This window comes from Myotis brandtii, unplaced genomic scaffold (genome assembly GCF_000412655.1).
Source record: "Myotis brandtii unplaced genomic scaffold, ASM41265v1 scaffold2204, whole genome shotgun sequence".
In the NCBI taxonomy this organism is placed as follows: Eukaryota; Metazoa; Chordata; class Mammalia; order Chiroptera; family Vespertilionidae; genus Myotis; species Myotis brandtii.
Window position 1 is genome coordinate 222,094 of NW_005358261.1, and position 15,779 is coordinate 237,872.

Here is a 15,779-nt window from a genome sequence, read left to right on the forward strand (position 1 = left end):
TTCTATAATTGAAACTTTGTTGCTTTGAGTGGAGCTCAGAGCCGGCCGGGAAGCTTGGCTTCCTCCATCATTGGGGCAACCAAGCCTACTGCTCGCTCCAGCTCCGTGGCTGCCAGCCGCCATCTTGGTTGGGTTAATTTGCATATAGTCGCACTGATTGGTTGGTGGGTGTGGCTTAAGGTATAGGATGGTACGGTCAATTTGCATGTTTGTCTATTAGGAAAGATAGTCTTTTTATTTATTTATTTATTTTAATTTTGTTTTATTGCTTAAAATAGTACAAAGAGTAGTACATAAGTCTCTTTTATTTTCCCCCTTGACCTTCCCCCGGCCTCCCCTAACCCCCAGTGTCTTGTGTCCATTGGTTATGCTTATATGCATGCATACAAGTCCTTTGGTTGATCTCTTACCCACCCCCCACCCACCCCCGGCCTTCCTGCTGTAGTTTGACAGTCTGTTCGAGGCAACTCTGCCTCTGTATCTATTATTGTTCAAAAGTTTGTAATGGTCTCTATTATCCATGAATGAGTGAGATCATGTGGTATTTTTCCTTCATTGACTGGCTTATTTCACTTAGCATAATGCTCTCCAGTTCCATCCATGCTGTTGCAAATGGTAAGAGTTCCTTCTTTTTTACAGCAGCATAGTATTCCATCGTGTAGATGTACCACAGTTTTCTAATCCATTCATCTACTGATGGGCACTTAGGCTGTTTCCAAATCTTAGCTATGGTGAATTGTGCTGCTATGAACATAGGGGTGCATATATCCTTTCTGATTGGTGTTTTTGGTTTCTTGGGATATATTCCTAGAAGTGGGATCACAGGGTCAAATGGGAGTTCCATTTCCAGTTTTTTGAGGAAACTCCATACTGTCTTCCATAGTGGCTGCACCAGTCTGCATTCCCACCAGCAGTGCACAAGTGTTCCTTTTTCTCCACATCCTCTCCAGCACTTGTCGTTTGTTGATTTGTTGATGATAGCCATTCTGACAGGTGTGAGATGGTACCTCATTGTTGTTTTGATTTGCATCTCTCGGATGATTAGCGACTTTGAGCATGTTTTCATATGTCTCTTGGCTTTCTGAATGTCCTCTTTTGAAAGGTGTCTATTTAGGTCCTTTGCCCATTTTTTGATTGGATTGTTTATCTTCCTTTTGTTAAGTTGTATGAGTTCCCTATAAATGTTGGAGATTAGGCCCTTATCAGATATAATGTTGGCAAATATGTTCTCCCATGTAGTGGGCTTTCTTGTTGTTTTGTTGATGGTTTCTTTTGCTGTGCAGAAACTTTTTATTTTGATGTAGTCCCATTTGTTTATTTTCTCTTTAGTTTCCAATGCCCTAGGATCTGTATCGGTGAAGAAATTGCTTCGGCATATGTCTGAGATTTTGTTGCCTTTGGATTCTTCTAGTATTTTTATGGTTTCCTGTCGTATATTTAAGTCCTTTATCCATTTTGAGTTTATTTTTGTGTATGGTGTAAGTTGGTGGTCTAGTTTCATTTTCTTGCATGTATCTGTCCAATTTTCCCAGCACCATTTATTGAAGAGACTGTCTTGACTCCATTGTATGTTCTTGCCTCCTTTGTCAAATATTAATTGAGCGTATTGGTTGGGGCTGATTTCTGGGCTCTCTATTCTATTCCATTGATCTATATGTCTGTTCTTGTGCCAGTACCAGGCAGTTTTGAGAACAGTGGCTTTGTAATACAGCTTGATATCTGGTATTGAGATCCCACCTACTTTGTTCTTCTTTCTCAGGATCGCTGCAGCTATTCAGGGTCTTTTTTTATTCCAGATGAATTTTTGGAGAGTTCGTTCTATGTCTGTGAAATATGCCCTTGGTATTTTAATGGGGAGTGCATTGAATTTATAGATTGCTTTGGGTAGTATGGACATTTTAATTGTTTTTGGTGTGCTTGTTTGTTAGATTTCATTCTGACTTCAGTGGTTTAATCTTTTTTAACCATACTGTTTTTAATTTTAAAATGTTCTTCAGATTCTGTCTATAGTTAGAACTTTCTTTTCCTTTGTTTCTTTTTCTATTTGTAGATATAATAGAGGGAAAGTCATGTTTCTTTATTGTTTTTATCCTTGAATAATAATCTCAGTATTATATTATCACCATACCTTTAAGTATATTTCTTGTACAATGAATTTTTTTTTAAAAAATTTAAAATTTCATTTTTTAATTGCTTTTGTGTTTGGGAAAGTTTTATTTAACAAAACTTTTGTTGTATTTTGAAGTCATTTCTTAATGTAGACAATAATTTCTTGACCAAACTGATTTTAATGTTTCTTAAAAGAGGGTTTGGAATTGAAAGTACATTTATTGGAGAGAATAATTGTGAGAGGTAGTCACTATTGAAAAGTACATGTGGTATAGAATAATTAATACTTCTTTGCTGTTATGGATTGCTGGCAGGAGCCAGACTGGCCTATTATTAAGTTTTCAAACATACATTTTTTAAACCAAAATTTCAGACTTCTTTTTTGTCATGAATTTCAGTTTAATCTAGTAACTGGAAATAATTTTTAAAATAGTTTCTAATCTGTTGATTTCTTTGACATTCTCTATATTAAAGGATAAAGGAGCTTTTTGTTGGTCAAGGAAATAACTTGAATTGCATAAGTAGTTCTAGTTGCTTCTTGTTTTTTCTTATTGTTTGACTGCAGTATATTATAGACTGAGAAATGGGGAAGAGTATAATTATTTGATGGTTTTAGACTGGGAACACAGTAACCTACTTGTTGGTTTCAGCATTCTACTCATTCTGTGACATTTGGTCTTTTTCTGTTATTTCTCTAAGAACACAAATTCTCCTTATTTTAACAGGAATTTGTGATGACAGACTTCTTTCTATAGCTTCTTAGCCAGAAATTAATATAAATTTGGGGTGCTATTTAAAAAAATCCCCAAAGGCCGGGAACTCCTGGCTGCTGTTAATGACAGTCCTGCCTTAGGAGGAAGACTAAATTATTAGCAGCTGCTCCTACCATTTCTTGAGCACTTATTATATGCCTTATCTCCTTTAATCTTCACTTCATCTTTATGAGGTAGGTAGTGTTATTTCCATCCTACAGGAAGGGAACAGAAACTCAGCTCTCCCATAGGTAAGTTGCAGAACCAGGATTCAAATCCAGATTTGTTTTCTGACTCCAAAGCTGGGCTCTTTCTACTTATGCTGCATTCCCTACTGTAATGTGTCTCTTGATCTTCTAAAGTTTTATATCTTTCTAAGAAATTTATCTGTATGTTAACTTTCAGCAATTTAAAATATAATAATTTTCTGGGTTTTGTTCATTGTAGTTATTGCTGTGCCAGAGTACATTTGGTATGCATTTTTTTTTTTACCTTATAAATAATATTAGAGCAGTGATGGCGAACCTATGACACGCGTGTCAGAGGTGACATGTGAACTCATTTTTTTGGTTGATTTTTCTTTGTTAAATGGCATTTAAATATATAAAATAAATATCAAAAATATAAATCTTTGTTTTACTATGGTTGCAAATATCAAAAAATTTCTATATGTGATACAGCACCAGAGTTAAGTTAGGGTTTTTCAAAATGCTGACACGCCGAGCTCAAAAGGTTCGCCATCACTGTACTAGAGTGCATAAAATTTGTGCACGGGTAGGGTCCCTAGTGGCTGCCAGCTGCCGGCTGGGGCCTTCCTTTTTTCCGCGCTGCCCCTGGTGGTCAGTGCATGTCATAGCGAGTAGTTGAGTTCCCAGTCAGTCAAACTCCCTAGGGGGCACTTTGCATATTAGGCTTTTATATATATAGATTTCTATGCCATTCATATTCCTTCATTGTTTTAAATCTGTTTTTAGCACTGATGTGTATTTCATGAATCATTCAGAGTTTAAAAATACCATAGCATTGGGGGTTGATTTTATGAGAAATTATTTGCATTTTTGACACATTTTGAGGCAGTCAGTTTAACATTTGTATAGCTGATTAATGCTTACTTTATGTGGATGTTTTGAAAATGTAACAAACTAGCCCTAGCTCATTTGGCTCAGTGGATAGAGTGTCGGCCTGTGGACTGAAGGGTTCTGGGTTCGGTTCCAGTCAGGGGCACATGCCTGGGTTGCAGGCTCAATCCCTAGTAGGGGGTGAGCAGGAGGCAGCTGATTAATGATTCTCTCTCATCATTGATGTTTCTATATCTCTCCCTCTCCTTGCCTCTATGAAATCAATAAAAATACTTTTTTTAAAAAAGAAAGAAAATGTAACAAACTATTTTCATATTCCTGTAAAGCAGAGTTTTCTAACCTTCTTCATGTACTCACACATGGAGAAAATGATAATATTTAATATGTCACTCTGCTAAATGGATCATTCTACTAATCTTTGTCTCAAGTTCTTGGCCCAGTAAGTTATGTCATCTCTACCTTCATGCAGTACCTCCCCACTTAGCTTCCTAATGCTGAGCAGGCTGATATCTTGGCACACCTATAACTCACTTGTAGATGTTTAATCTTTGTGAGAATGTAGACTAAAGTGTTTGTTCTTAGGAGTTATGTACTCACTAAAAATAAATTTCTAGGAAAAGTAAAATTTTAAATGGTTCATTTTAAAATGTTTACACTGACAGATTATTCTAAGTCATGCATTCACGTTGGCCAACAGCTTATATTTAAAGCCTTTGGAAGCAGCTCACTCTTCTATTTTCTTTTATAGCTTATAATGATATCAGAAAATCATGACTCTTAAGCATTTCATGTAAACCTTTTACCTTCTATCACCAATTAAATCTTCCTAATATATTACACATTTTTTTTTTATTTTGTTCTTAGCCTTTCATGTACTTAAAATATTTCTAGTTATGTGCTAACAGTCATGACAACTGTACCTAACAAAAGGACTTGATCAGACATAAAATGCATAATTTTTCAGTTTGTTCAGATTGCATACTCTCTGGATTTGAGAAGATATATTTAGAATGTTCTATGCTTTTTTAAAGAAAATTTGTTACTGTACTAAAATACTGCTATTTTATAGTAGTATGTAACTCAGCTCCACAGAAGAGTCTGATGTGTATAATTAATTTGAAACTACAGTTGTATACAGACTATTAAATTTTAGAATAATTAAAATGCCTTAGAATTTTGATATAAAAATAGTATGAAATGTGTTCTTTTAAAGCTCTATTTTGTAACTATTTCTCCTGGTTTTCCTAATATGGTCAGTGTCAGCCCAGTTCTTTTTTTGTTAATCTTCACCTGAGAATATTTTTTCCATTGATTTTTACAGAGAGTGTAAGGGAGGGGGAGGTACAGAGAAAGAGAGAGAAACATCTATGTGAGAGAGACATATTGATTGGTTGCCTCCTGCACGCACCCTAGCCAAGGCTGGGGAGCAAACCTGGGACCCTTCAGTCAATGGGCCACTGCTCTATTCACTGAGACAAACCGGCTAGGGCCATTGTCAGCCCAATTCTTCACTGGAAACCAGAGTGACCTCTGATAGTTCCCTGACTGGTGATTCTTTACCCATCTCCTTTCCCCTATACCTCAACCATTGCAATAGAGCATCAAATACTGTGCTTCTACAACCAGAATGCCTCTTCTTTGTAGTCCCATTTCTGCTGTTCTAGTTTAGTATTTTCTATTTCCACCCATTTTTGCTGTTTGAATTATCTTCCCAAACACAGTTTGATTGTTTTACTTCCTTGGTTAAAACTAGTTTTTCTCTTTATTACTGTAGTTGGTAGCCACTTTTTGTATGCCTTTTAAGAAGACTCTTTACATTTGGCCCCAACATAGTCTTTTATTTCTCATCTTCCTGTGCCTCAGTGTGCATTGGGGTTGACCCTATCTCCTTTCCTTAATTACCCTATTATCCAGTCACTAATGTTTCTTATTTTGTATTATAATCATGTCACTAACGTTTATCCCGTCCTCACTGTGGAAGACCACTCATCTATATTCACATGAGATGTTACCATTCTACAAAGCATTTCTGTTACCTAACCAGTGTTCAGAATTATTTTTCTCTGGTAATACTTTATACTTCGTTTAGTGCATTTGCCACACTGTGCCTTAAAATACAGCTAGTTGTATAATTCATTTTCTTCCTTCAATAGCTTATAATCCATTTGATGATATGGCCCATGTATTATTTAATTAAGATATTTTGATGGTTGCTTAATATAAGACGGAATACACAGACATGCACTTACCTGTGCTCATTTTTATTTGTTCAGTTTAAGTATCTATGCATAACATTGCCGTTTATAGTAGTACTCTGTGAGGAAACAAAATTCAATATAACATGTTCCTTGAGAATTAATATTCTAGGGGGGGGGAGGATGATTCAATGAACGGAAAGGCATTATATAGTAATGCCATGAAATTCACATCACTCACTAATAGACATTATACATTTATATACCATGTCTATATACGAGTATTTTTGGAAATATTTTGACTTGTCCTTTGGTATTGTGTTATCTCCGTCTATTATATGGTTGCATGTACTAGTATATTTGTTAGGTTTTTATTTATTTTTTACCAATTTGATACACATCATTTATTTGTGCATACAAGTCATGAACTATGCTTACAAAATAAAAAACTTTTCTATTTAGGTAATTTTATTTTTAATTTAAATAAACTGAATTTAGAATTTAGCTTAATATATTATCTAAGAATTAAGGAATTCACTTATGAATTTAGAGGCTGACTTTTTGAGATACTGTCAAATTTTTGTTAACCTAGTTTTCTTTTAAAGTGAAATAATGATTTTGTTATAGTTTCATTTAGAATAATTTGAAAAAACTTTCGTGGTAATAAAAAATTTCATTTTATTTGCACAGTTTAATTTTATCCAATTGTGAATTTATTATTTAATGTTTGTTTTATGTTTTTCTGAAGAAGGAGAAATGTGGGTTTGACTCTCGCATATTATGATGTATTGTACAGATTGGCAACGTGTAAATGCATTGTTCTGTGTACTTTCTTTATATTCTAATATAATTAATTTGTTTCTAGATGCTGGCATCACCATCAACATCAAGTCAGCTGTCTCAGTTTGGGGCAAGTTTATACGGGCAACAAAGTAAGAATTTTGTATTTATTCTGAAATACTTTAAAGAAAAAAACAACAACTACCAAGTAAACAACAGCCAGTGCTGCCCTTGTGGGTTTGTTCTAGGGTTTAAAAGGAAAGATACTTAATTTTTAGTTTTTCTTTTTTCACTTATATAATAAAATCTCATTATATCAGACCTTTCTAATTCAAAATTTGTTGTTATCTGGATATAGGTTAGGTTAAAATTCATTTCTGCATCTTTTGTATCTATATATTCTTTTGCAGTAATTTTGAAGAAGAATTTGCTAAACAAATTAAAACTAGACATCCATTCTTTTTCCAATTAGAGGAAGTTAAAGGGTTTTTTGTTTGGTCAGTTGACTAGGTTGTTTGTGGTTTTTGGCCTTTTTAATAATGTGAGCCCATTTACTTAGCAGTTTGTCAAATGTTCTCTTTGTTTAGCAAATATTTCTTCTTTCACTTTAGCTCAGTCTAGGTATAGAATCAATGTTTTTGACTCACAGTTTAATGCATTTTCCATATGCAAGGTTTTATTTCTTATTAAGTACTAGAGGCCCGGTGCATGAAATTTGTGCACGGGTGGGGGGGGTGTCCCTCAGCCCAGCCTGCACCCTCTCACAATCCAGGATCCCTCTGTAGGGTCCCTAGGCCTGGCTGGCAATCAGGGCCTATCTGGGCTTTCCTTCCCCTGGCTGCCGGCAGCTGGCCCCATCCCCATCGCTGCCACTGCTTGCCATCTGTGTGGCACTGCTCCCCTCCCCCACCTCCCTTTGCGGGCGACAGGTGTGGGGTGTGATTGCTTAGCTGGCCTGGGGCTCCCTCTGTGAGGCGATCGCTGGCCAGCCCCGCACACCCGCCACAGTGTCGTTGGCCAGAGGCCTGGGCCTCCCTCTTTGGGACGATTGATTGTGGGGCTCCGTGATCAATCGCCCAGCAGAGAGAGGCCTCTCCCTCCCCTCCCCCCCCAATTGATTGCCCTGCCAGCCGGTGGCCTGGGCCTCCCTCTTTGGGGTGATCCTGGGGTGATGGTGGGGCCCCCAACCAATCGCATCTCACCCGCCTTGGCTGGCCTGGCGCCAGTGCGTGTCATAGCATGGTCATCTGGAAGGTCATCCGATGGTCATTCTGCTGTTCGGTTCGGTTGATTTGCATATTACGCTTTTATTATTATAGATTTTAATACTTTTATAGCGCTTAGCACAGTGCCTGGCGCATAGTAAGCGCTCAATAAATGTTAGCTATTATCACAAAAATATTTATAATTTTAAATTATAAAATCTTCCTATTTTTAAAAATTAATTTTCCAAACTGTTACATATTAATAATATTTTATCATCTCTGTTAATGTCAGAGACTGCTGATCTGTTTATGAGAGGGAGGAGACTTAAAAGGAATAGAAGTTTGCAGCATAGATTACAGAATAATAATAGAGAAGACAGTCTGATGGCTAAGTATCTTAACTAGCTTCAAATAAAAGTCAGTTATTTGATTTTAAACTCTTTTCCAATATAATAAAAGGCAAAGTTTTTTTAGGTATCAGAATAGTTATCATACCACTTGATCCTTCAAACTTCTTTTGAAGGTTAGTAGGGGGAAGTGTTTGTGTTAGAAATATAGTTTACATCTCCTTTTTTCTCCTTCTTTTGTGGCCTTTCTCTTTTGCTATGAAACAAAATTTTGTTAATAAATAATTAGTAAATAATATTATTAGGTACTTATAGATGTTAGCAGTTTTCTCTAAATTGAGAACATATTTAAAGAGCTTTTTATAATAGAAAAGGTGTTGCTTATTTACCCTCCAGTGTTCATCATAGCTGTTGGGGAATATTATTAGCTAGTAATTTCTTTCTTTTAACCTGTGTTTTAGTATTAAACATACTGCTTTCACCTTTCTGGTAACCCTTACCATGGAAATAAATGCCTAGTTATTTTAAAGCTACCCTTTATATCTGTAGAGTAACTGTGAAAAACTTACTTTGTTTTCTTTTTAAAGTCCACAGTTTTGGATTAGAGAAAAATTACATTTGAGAAACTAAGGTTATTTTATGAAGAATGGCAATTATTTTACAACATAATCAGTTATATGGATTTTAAAACTCTGATCTAATTTTTTTAAACCTGCAAATGTGAAATTGTAATTGGGCTAAGCTGTGGAATGGATTAGGTTTTAATTTTAGTTATTTTATTGCTATGATGGACATTTATTGACTTTTTAATTTGTGTAAATCGTGCTGATTGTTAAGGATATACAAAAATTAATAAATGAGCAAAGTTATTTTTATTAGAAAATGTATTTTAAGGTACTTATTAGTTTAAAAACAAGTCACATATGACATGTATTTCCCACTGGAGGTTAATATATTAAATGGCTATATTCCTTTACTATTGGTGAAACAGCATTTTTAATGCATGGCTCACTCTTTAACTGACATTGTGGGCATTAATTAGTCTACAGAAAAATTGAACCTTAGATCAATTGATACTAAAGTATTTCAAGTCAGGGTACAATTATTTCTTTCTAGCATATAAATTTAGAAGCTACAAATCGTAAAAGAAGACAGAGCCTGGAATCCCAGTCTCTGTCAGTTAGCAGGACCAAGTCAAATCATTTAGCTGGTAAGTAGTCTGAACACATACCCTGCTAGAGAGGAAAACAGTTGCTACTCTGTGGGGTTTGAGGGCTAGGTTTAATAGTATAACCAAGTCAGAATGATGAAACTTGGAGGGCTGACCTTAATAAAGGACGAGGAAGTAGAAGGAAAATGTAGGTGGGAGTATATTACTGATGCTTGTCTCATGGCAATTAATTGTAATTTGCATTGGTCTTGCTATAAGTAAAAGTTCTTTTGCCTCCCAGTTTGTATTGAGTACCACCAATAACTTTATATTCAGATTGTCGAAATTCAGTAGGAATTTGTGCCATTAAAATGGAGTTCTGCTGTCTTTTTTGTGTATTCTTAATGATTAGAGAGAGGTGGTAGGAGGAGAAGGAAGAGTGCTCTCTCGAAAACTGAGACTCACTGAGATTAAACAAAGGAAGAAATTCTTCTTGGAATGGATACAGAACTGCTTAAACTTACATTTTGTCAGGTTTGGGTGGAAGTGGTTGCATAGTACATTAGGGTACCCAGAAAATTATTGTATCCAAGTAACTTTTCATCCAGGAGTTCATGAATACTATGCACCAAATGATAACTATGGAAGCCAGTAAACAGAATCTTGTATTCAAGATTGCATGATGTTCTCTACTTCTTTGATAAGATTTTAGGTATACTTTACAGGTTTCAATATGCCTGGTCTTCCTGAAGCTATCTACTACATTGGAATGAACAGAGAACCAGGAATTAATTTCTCCTAGATATTCAGTGCATTGAAATTAAGTGGCAGTATAGCTGGAGTGACTTTTCCTTACTTACTAAGAAACTACTATTTACTGGGTGCTTTCTGTATGCCTGTTATCTTAAAGGCACCTGGGTAAACTAGCTCTCTGGATGAATCCATTATACACATTTGTATCTGAATTTTCAGAGGACCCAGACCTATTGCCGGGAAAGGAAATAAACTTATCTTTCTGGAATCTGAACTCCTAGCTTGAGAGCAGTGGCTTAGTCTCATGCTTTCAACAACATCTCTTGGGCCTCCTGTTTTAAGAACACCTATGTGAAGGCTACTTATTTTATAGAGAACCAGAACACAAGTAGGGTGGTTCAGATGATGCTATTGACAGTTAGTATGGCAAGTGACACATTTTGGTAGCTTCAGGAAATTGGAGGACCATTTAACAGGTACTTGAATTAAAACTGAATCCTCTGGGAGTTCTTACTCCCACGAAGCACATTACAGATGGGGACATTGACATTTATATATAAAATGTTAAATAACAGCCTCCAGTGCTAATACATAGGTTAAAAGGTATGGCATGGACAGACCGTTTGGAGAGAAAAGCACAGTAAGCTGCAGTGGAAAGGACGGTTTCAAAAAGGAGATAGGAAATGAGTTTAACAAGATACTCACTGAATGCCTACCATATATATGTCATCATCCTAGGTACTACAATGTGTGGTAGAAGAGATCATTCTCTTTTATGATATCTCCATGTAGTGTACATACTGCTGTGGTACATACATGCATTTATTTATTTATTGCATGTCTTCATTGCTTTTGTTTCCTCAGTACTCTACATGGCAGGCACTCAGTAAATGTTTGTTGAATGATGAGCAAGATACGGTCCCTACATATAATACAATAGGATATGTACATGTTATTTTACTACCAAGTGGAAGAAGTACAGAATTTAATGGATATTTCAAAGTCAGGAGTAATCACATATCTTGGAGAAAGATCAGGAAAGGGTTTACAGTTGAGGCCATTTTGACATTGGCTATCTGTGAGACTACATGTAAGGTTGTTTGAGTAGTGTAAACAACATCCACAAAATGGGATATATTTGGGAGTGTTCGATTTTATTAAGGCAAGGTAAACCTATTAGGCTGTTACATTGGTTTCAGCTAAGAAGTACAATTTTCACAATTCAGTATCTTTGCTACTTTTCAAGCTCAAGAACACAACTATTGCATACAGTCCCCCCCCCCCCAAAAAAAAAAAACCCAACTATTTTTTTGGTGAAAACGATTACTTCATTGGACTACCTTATTTTATCTTTACGTTTAAGATTTTACAGCTTCAGCCCTAGCTGGTTTGGCTCAGTGGATAGTGTCAGTCTATGGACTAAAGGGTCCTAAGTTCAATTCCAGTCAAGGGTACATGCCCGGGTTGCGGGCTCCATCCCCAGTAGGGGGCATGCAGGAGGCAGCCGATCAGTGATTCTCATCATTGATGTTTCTATCTTTCTCTCCCTCTCCCTTCCTCTTGGAAATCAATAAAAATATATTTTTTAAAAAAGATTTTACAGCTTCAGTTTTTTAATTTTTTTTTGAAGTTTAATCCTTACCCAAGGATATGTTATTGATTTTTTTTTTACTTGGGGGGGCGGGGGGGACAGAGAGGGAGAGAGAGAAACATAAATTGGTTTACTTGTGAATGTGCCCCAATTGAGGATCGAACCCAAAACCCAGGCATGTGCCCTGATTGGGAATCTAACCTAAAACTTTCTGGTGTGTGGGGCAACCCTCCAACCAACTGAGCCACCTGGCCAGGGCCAGTTTCAGTTTTAAAAGATCATTTTGCTATGTATAAAATGAACTGGGTGAAGGTGGAACAAGTAAGGCTATTACTATAGTAGTTCAGGCAAGAAAAATAGAATGACTTGAATGAGTGGTGGAGGTGTTCAGAAGTGGTCAGATATTTTGGTGGTAGAGCTAATATGATTGTTTGATGGTGGGATGTGAAAGAGTGGGATCAAGTATGGTTTCTAAGGTTTGAGACCTGTATTACTTTGTGAATATGTGCCACTAATTCATAATGGAAACTTAGCTTGAGGAGGAGTACAAAGTATAGATGGGAGTTTCACACATTTGTTCCACAGGTAGGGTGCTGGCTGCTGTAAAGATCCAGCCAAATGTTGTCTGGGACTCAGCTAGTGCTAACAAAGCAGCAACTTCTTATATTTGAGGATGCTGAAGTCAGTTAGCTCTAACTATGCTTCTTGTCTCATACATTCTAAGATGCAGAAGCAAGCCTCCTCCTCCAGGCATATCACTTGTGTCCTCATTTCATACATCTTGCTGTTCTCTCAGACTGAACTGTTATAACATTTTTATCCCTGACTCCTCATCAACACCACCAAATACCTGGCTAGGTCTCTTTCATTAATTAATTCATGTACTGTCTGCTCCAAGAAACATTTTCTGATCATTGTATCTATTCTACTTTCACCAAGTTAGTCTGAGTTGGTGGTCCTTCCCACACACATCCAAGCATACCATACATATACTGCATGTAAACACCTCAATTATAGCAGTTTTTATTTTTTAACTAGAGCCCCGTGCATGATGGAATTGAAATAGGAGTTAAGAAATTGGGTCATTATTTTTATTCATTATTTGTGATCTTGGGCAAGTCACTTAATGCTTGATATTAGTTCTTCATATATAACTTTGTTGGATGATCTCATCTATAACTTAGTTGAATGATGATCTCTGGAGATTTTTCTGTCTCTAAGATCTTTTTATTTTAATAAAGGAAAATGAGTAATGAAATAATGTTAGAGGGAAGATTAATTGGCTAAATGCAGGACAGTTTGGGGGTAAGAAGATGGTTGTCCTTTGTCAGTGTAGGTAGGACAGGTGAGTTCCTAGGGGAGGCTACTTGCTTTGGGAATGGAAAGGAGAATACTTTAAGAAGGTCTCTTGGATGAATTATGAATTTCTCCCCTTTCCTTAATACAGATTTCAGGAGACTTAAAATAAGAATATTCAAGGATTTGGTTGCTGGAATTGATTTTTTTCCTTATAACTTATATTTTTATCTTTAGCCAAACCTTGAATAAAGAATGACATATCTTGCCATAAGTATTTAAGGGATGTGCTCTTAATTCAGTTTGTGCAGTGGAAATAATTCATGGAAACATTTCTTAGATCATAGGCTTTTGGATTTCTGAAGAATGATTAATAAAGAATTCAATTCATTCTTTGATTGTTTAGCAGCCTGCCAAATATGTAGCTTTGTATTTAGAATATGTTCATATATTCCTCCTAACATTGTATTACTTTATTTATCAATCTGTCAAAATGAAAGAAAAATTTGGTTTAGAAAAGTTTTAGAACTTTTCTTATTGCTTTTTAACAGTTTTTCGTTGTTGTTCATGTTTTATCCCTGTTCTGTAAAAAAAGGGAGTAAATACTTTCTCTGTAGGATTGTTATAAGGAGGAAAAGAGATGAAGTAGCATAATGTTTGACACATGGTTCTTAGGTGTGTGATAAATTTTAATTCTACTGCCCTCCAATATACAAGCTCAGGCATACATATTTATATTTATCTGTTGTAGTTATTTTATGCCAAAAAAAAGTTTATGAGCTAGTTCTCCCCCCCAACCCCCCTCTTTTTTCTTCCAACTTACACGTATTCTTCGTGGTATAATATTTTGGAGATGAATTTCCATCATTTTTTTCTAATTATGCTAGAAAAAGAGTGAATTTTTCCTCCTCTGACCCTACTCAGTTGTAATAGTTTGACTTTAGTAACTCAGATTTAATGACTTAGTGTATTTTGTTTCCTAAAAGTAAATCTTTTTATATTCCTATTCAGTGATATTCTTTATGTCTTAAAGGAATTTGATGTTTTAAAAATAACTCAATTCTTAAGTATTCAAGGTGTGATGATCCAGTGTGAAATTGATGCCCTCCTTTCTGCTCTTTTGATTATTTTATACCTACCTCATTCAAAGTACATCTCAGACAATTTGAATTTATTAGCTGTTTTTTGTTAAATTAAGCATGTTGAAGAAAAAATAAAAGTAAATGCTAGTCTTTGAGTTTCTTTATTTCAGAGTCTTCCTCCACTCTAAGCACTACAAATTAACTCGTTTGCCAATTCCTAATTGACTACATAACCTTACCCATTCTTATTTCCTTCTCTTAAGTTTTTTTGCTAATGTTCAGATAATCTCATATTTCTAAAGTTATAAATTTTCATAATACAGCATAGAATTGTATATGACGGGTTGAAGTAAGCAAATCTGGATGGGTTTTGTAGGGCTTATTAATTATTAGAAAAAAAGCCTGAGGGTACTAGATTTTTGTGGAAAATGTATGTTTATAGTGAAGAAGCTGTAAAGAGAGTGAAAAGGAAAACTAGAGGAAAGAAAACTTGACAGATATAGAGAAAAGAGGGAGAAAGAAAATGGAGGGAAGAGAACAAGAGATGAAGGTTTAGAAAAAGTTTGAAGAAACATAAACATTCAAAAATGGGAAAAGAAAGCAAGAGAAAAAAAACAAATTTATTAGGCACTCATAAAGGTACTAATTTAGTGGTATATTGGGTTCCTAAAGGGCTCTAAACTCTTGTCTTGGTTCTTTGGGTCACCTTGGAGAAGTCAGTTAACTTATCTGAAGCTCAGCTTCCTCATCTGTAAAACGTGAACTTTGGACTAATTAATCTTTAAGGTTCCTTCTGGCTCTAAAATTGTATATTTCTTGTTGGTTAGTCACTGAGAAAAACATTCCTTTGGGAAATTTGCAGCTATAGCTGACTTTTAGACAACATATTTGGGGAGAAGGATGTAAGCTCCCTGAGGATAGGAGCCTTTTTTCTCTATTTTGTTCACTGCTATATCCCCAGCAGCTGGAACAGTAAATGTTTAGTGAGTTATGTGAAAATTATCACTTGGTGGTTCGTTTTGGGAAGCATCTAGTGGGCCTAGGAGAAAACTATGTGCTTGAAAGAAGGAAAAGACTGATTTCTTCTGAAGTTATCTTATATACTTATATAGGTTGATTTTTAATATTTTGTTCTTCCTTATTTTGTCCCAGATTCAGAGAAAGTGGCTGCAGGTAGTGGTATACTCATCACAAAATTTATAGTGATCAGACATATAGTAACTAAATCAACATGTAATCTAGGCCAGTTCTCTTCATGTGACTTAAAGAAATACAGAACCAAGCTTGGGTCTTCATGGAACATGAGTGAAAAGAGTACACATAGATTATAGTCATTATATTTAAGTTGTATACATTGGCTTCATTCAGTTGAGAAGCAAACTTTAGGCTGAGTACTGAGGCTGGTGGATTTAAGGGAAATTTTAATAATCCACTGGTATC

At 35.7% G+C, this 15,779-nt stretch overlaps 1 protein-coding gene across 12 annotated transcripts in view; it reads left to right on the forward strand.

Annotated features, from left to right (window-relative positions):
- Positions 1–15,779, forward strand: part of CNOT2 (CCR4-NOT transcription complex, subunit 2) — a 133,855-nt gene that overhangs the window by 92,966 nt on the left and 25,110 nt on the right. For all 12 annotated transcript variants that reach the window (XM_014539583.1, XM_005866110.2, XM_014539593.1 and 9 more), the window contains one exon: positions 7,001–7,067. In XM_014539583.1, coding sequence (XP_014395069.1) covers positions 7,001–7,067 — 67 coding nt within the window. The remainder of the gene's footprint in view (positions 1–7,000; positions 7,068–15,779) is intronic.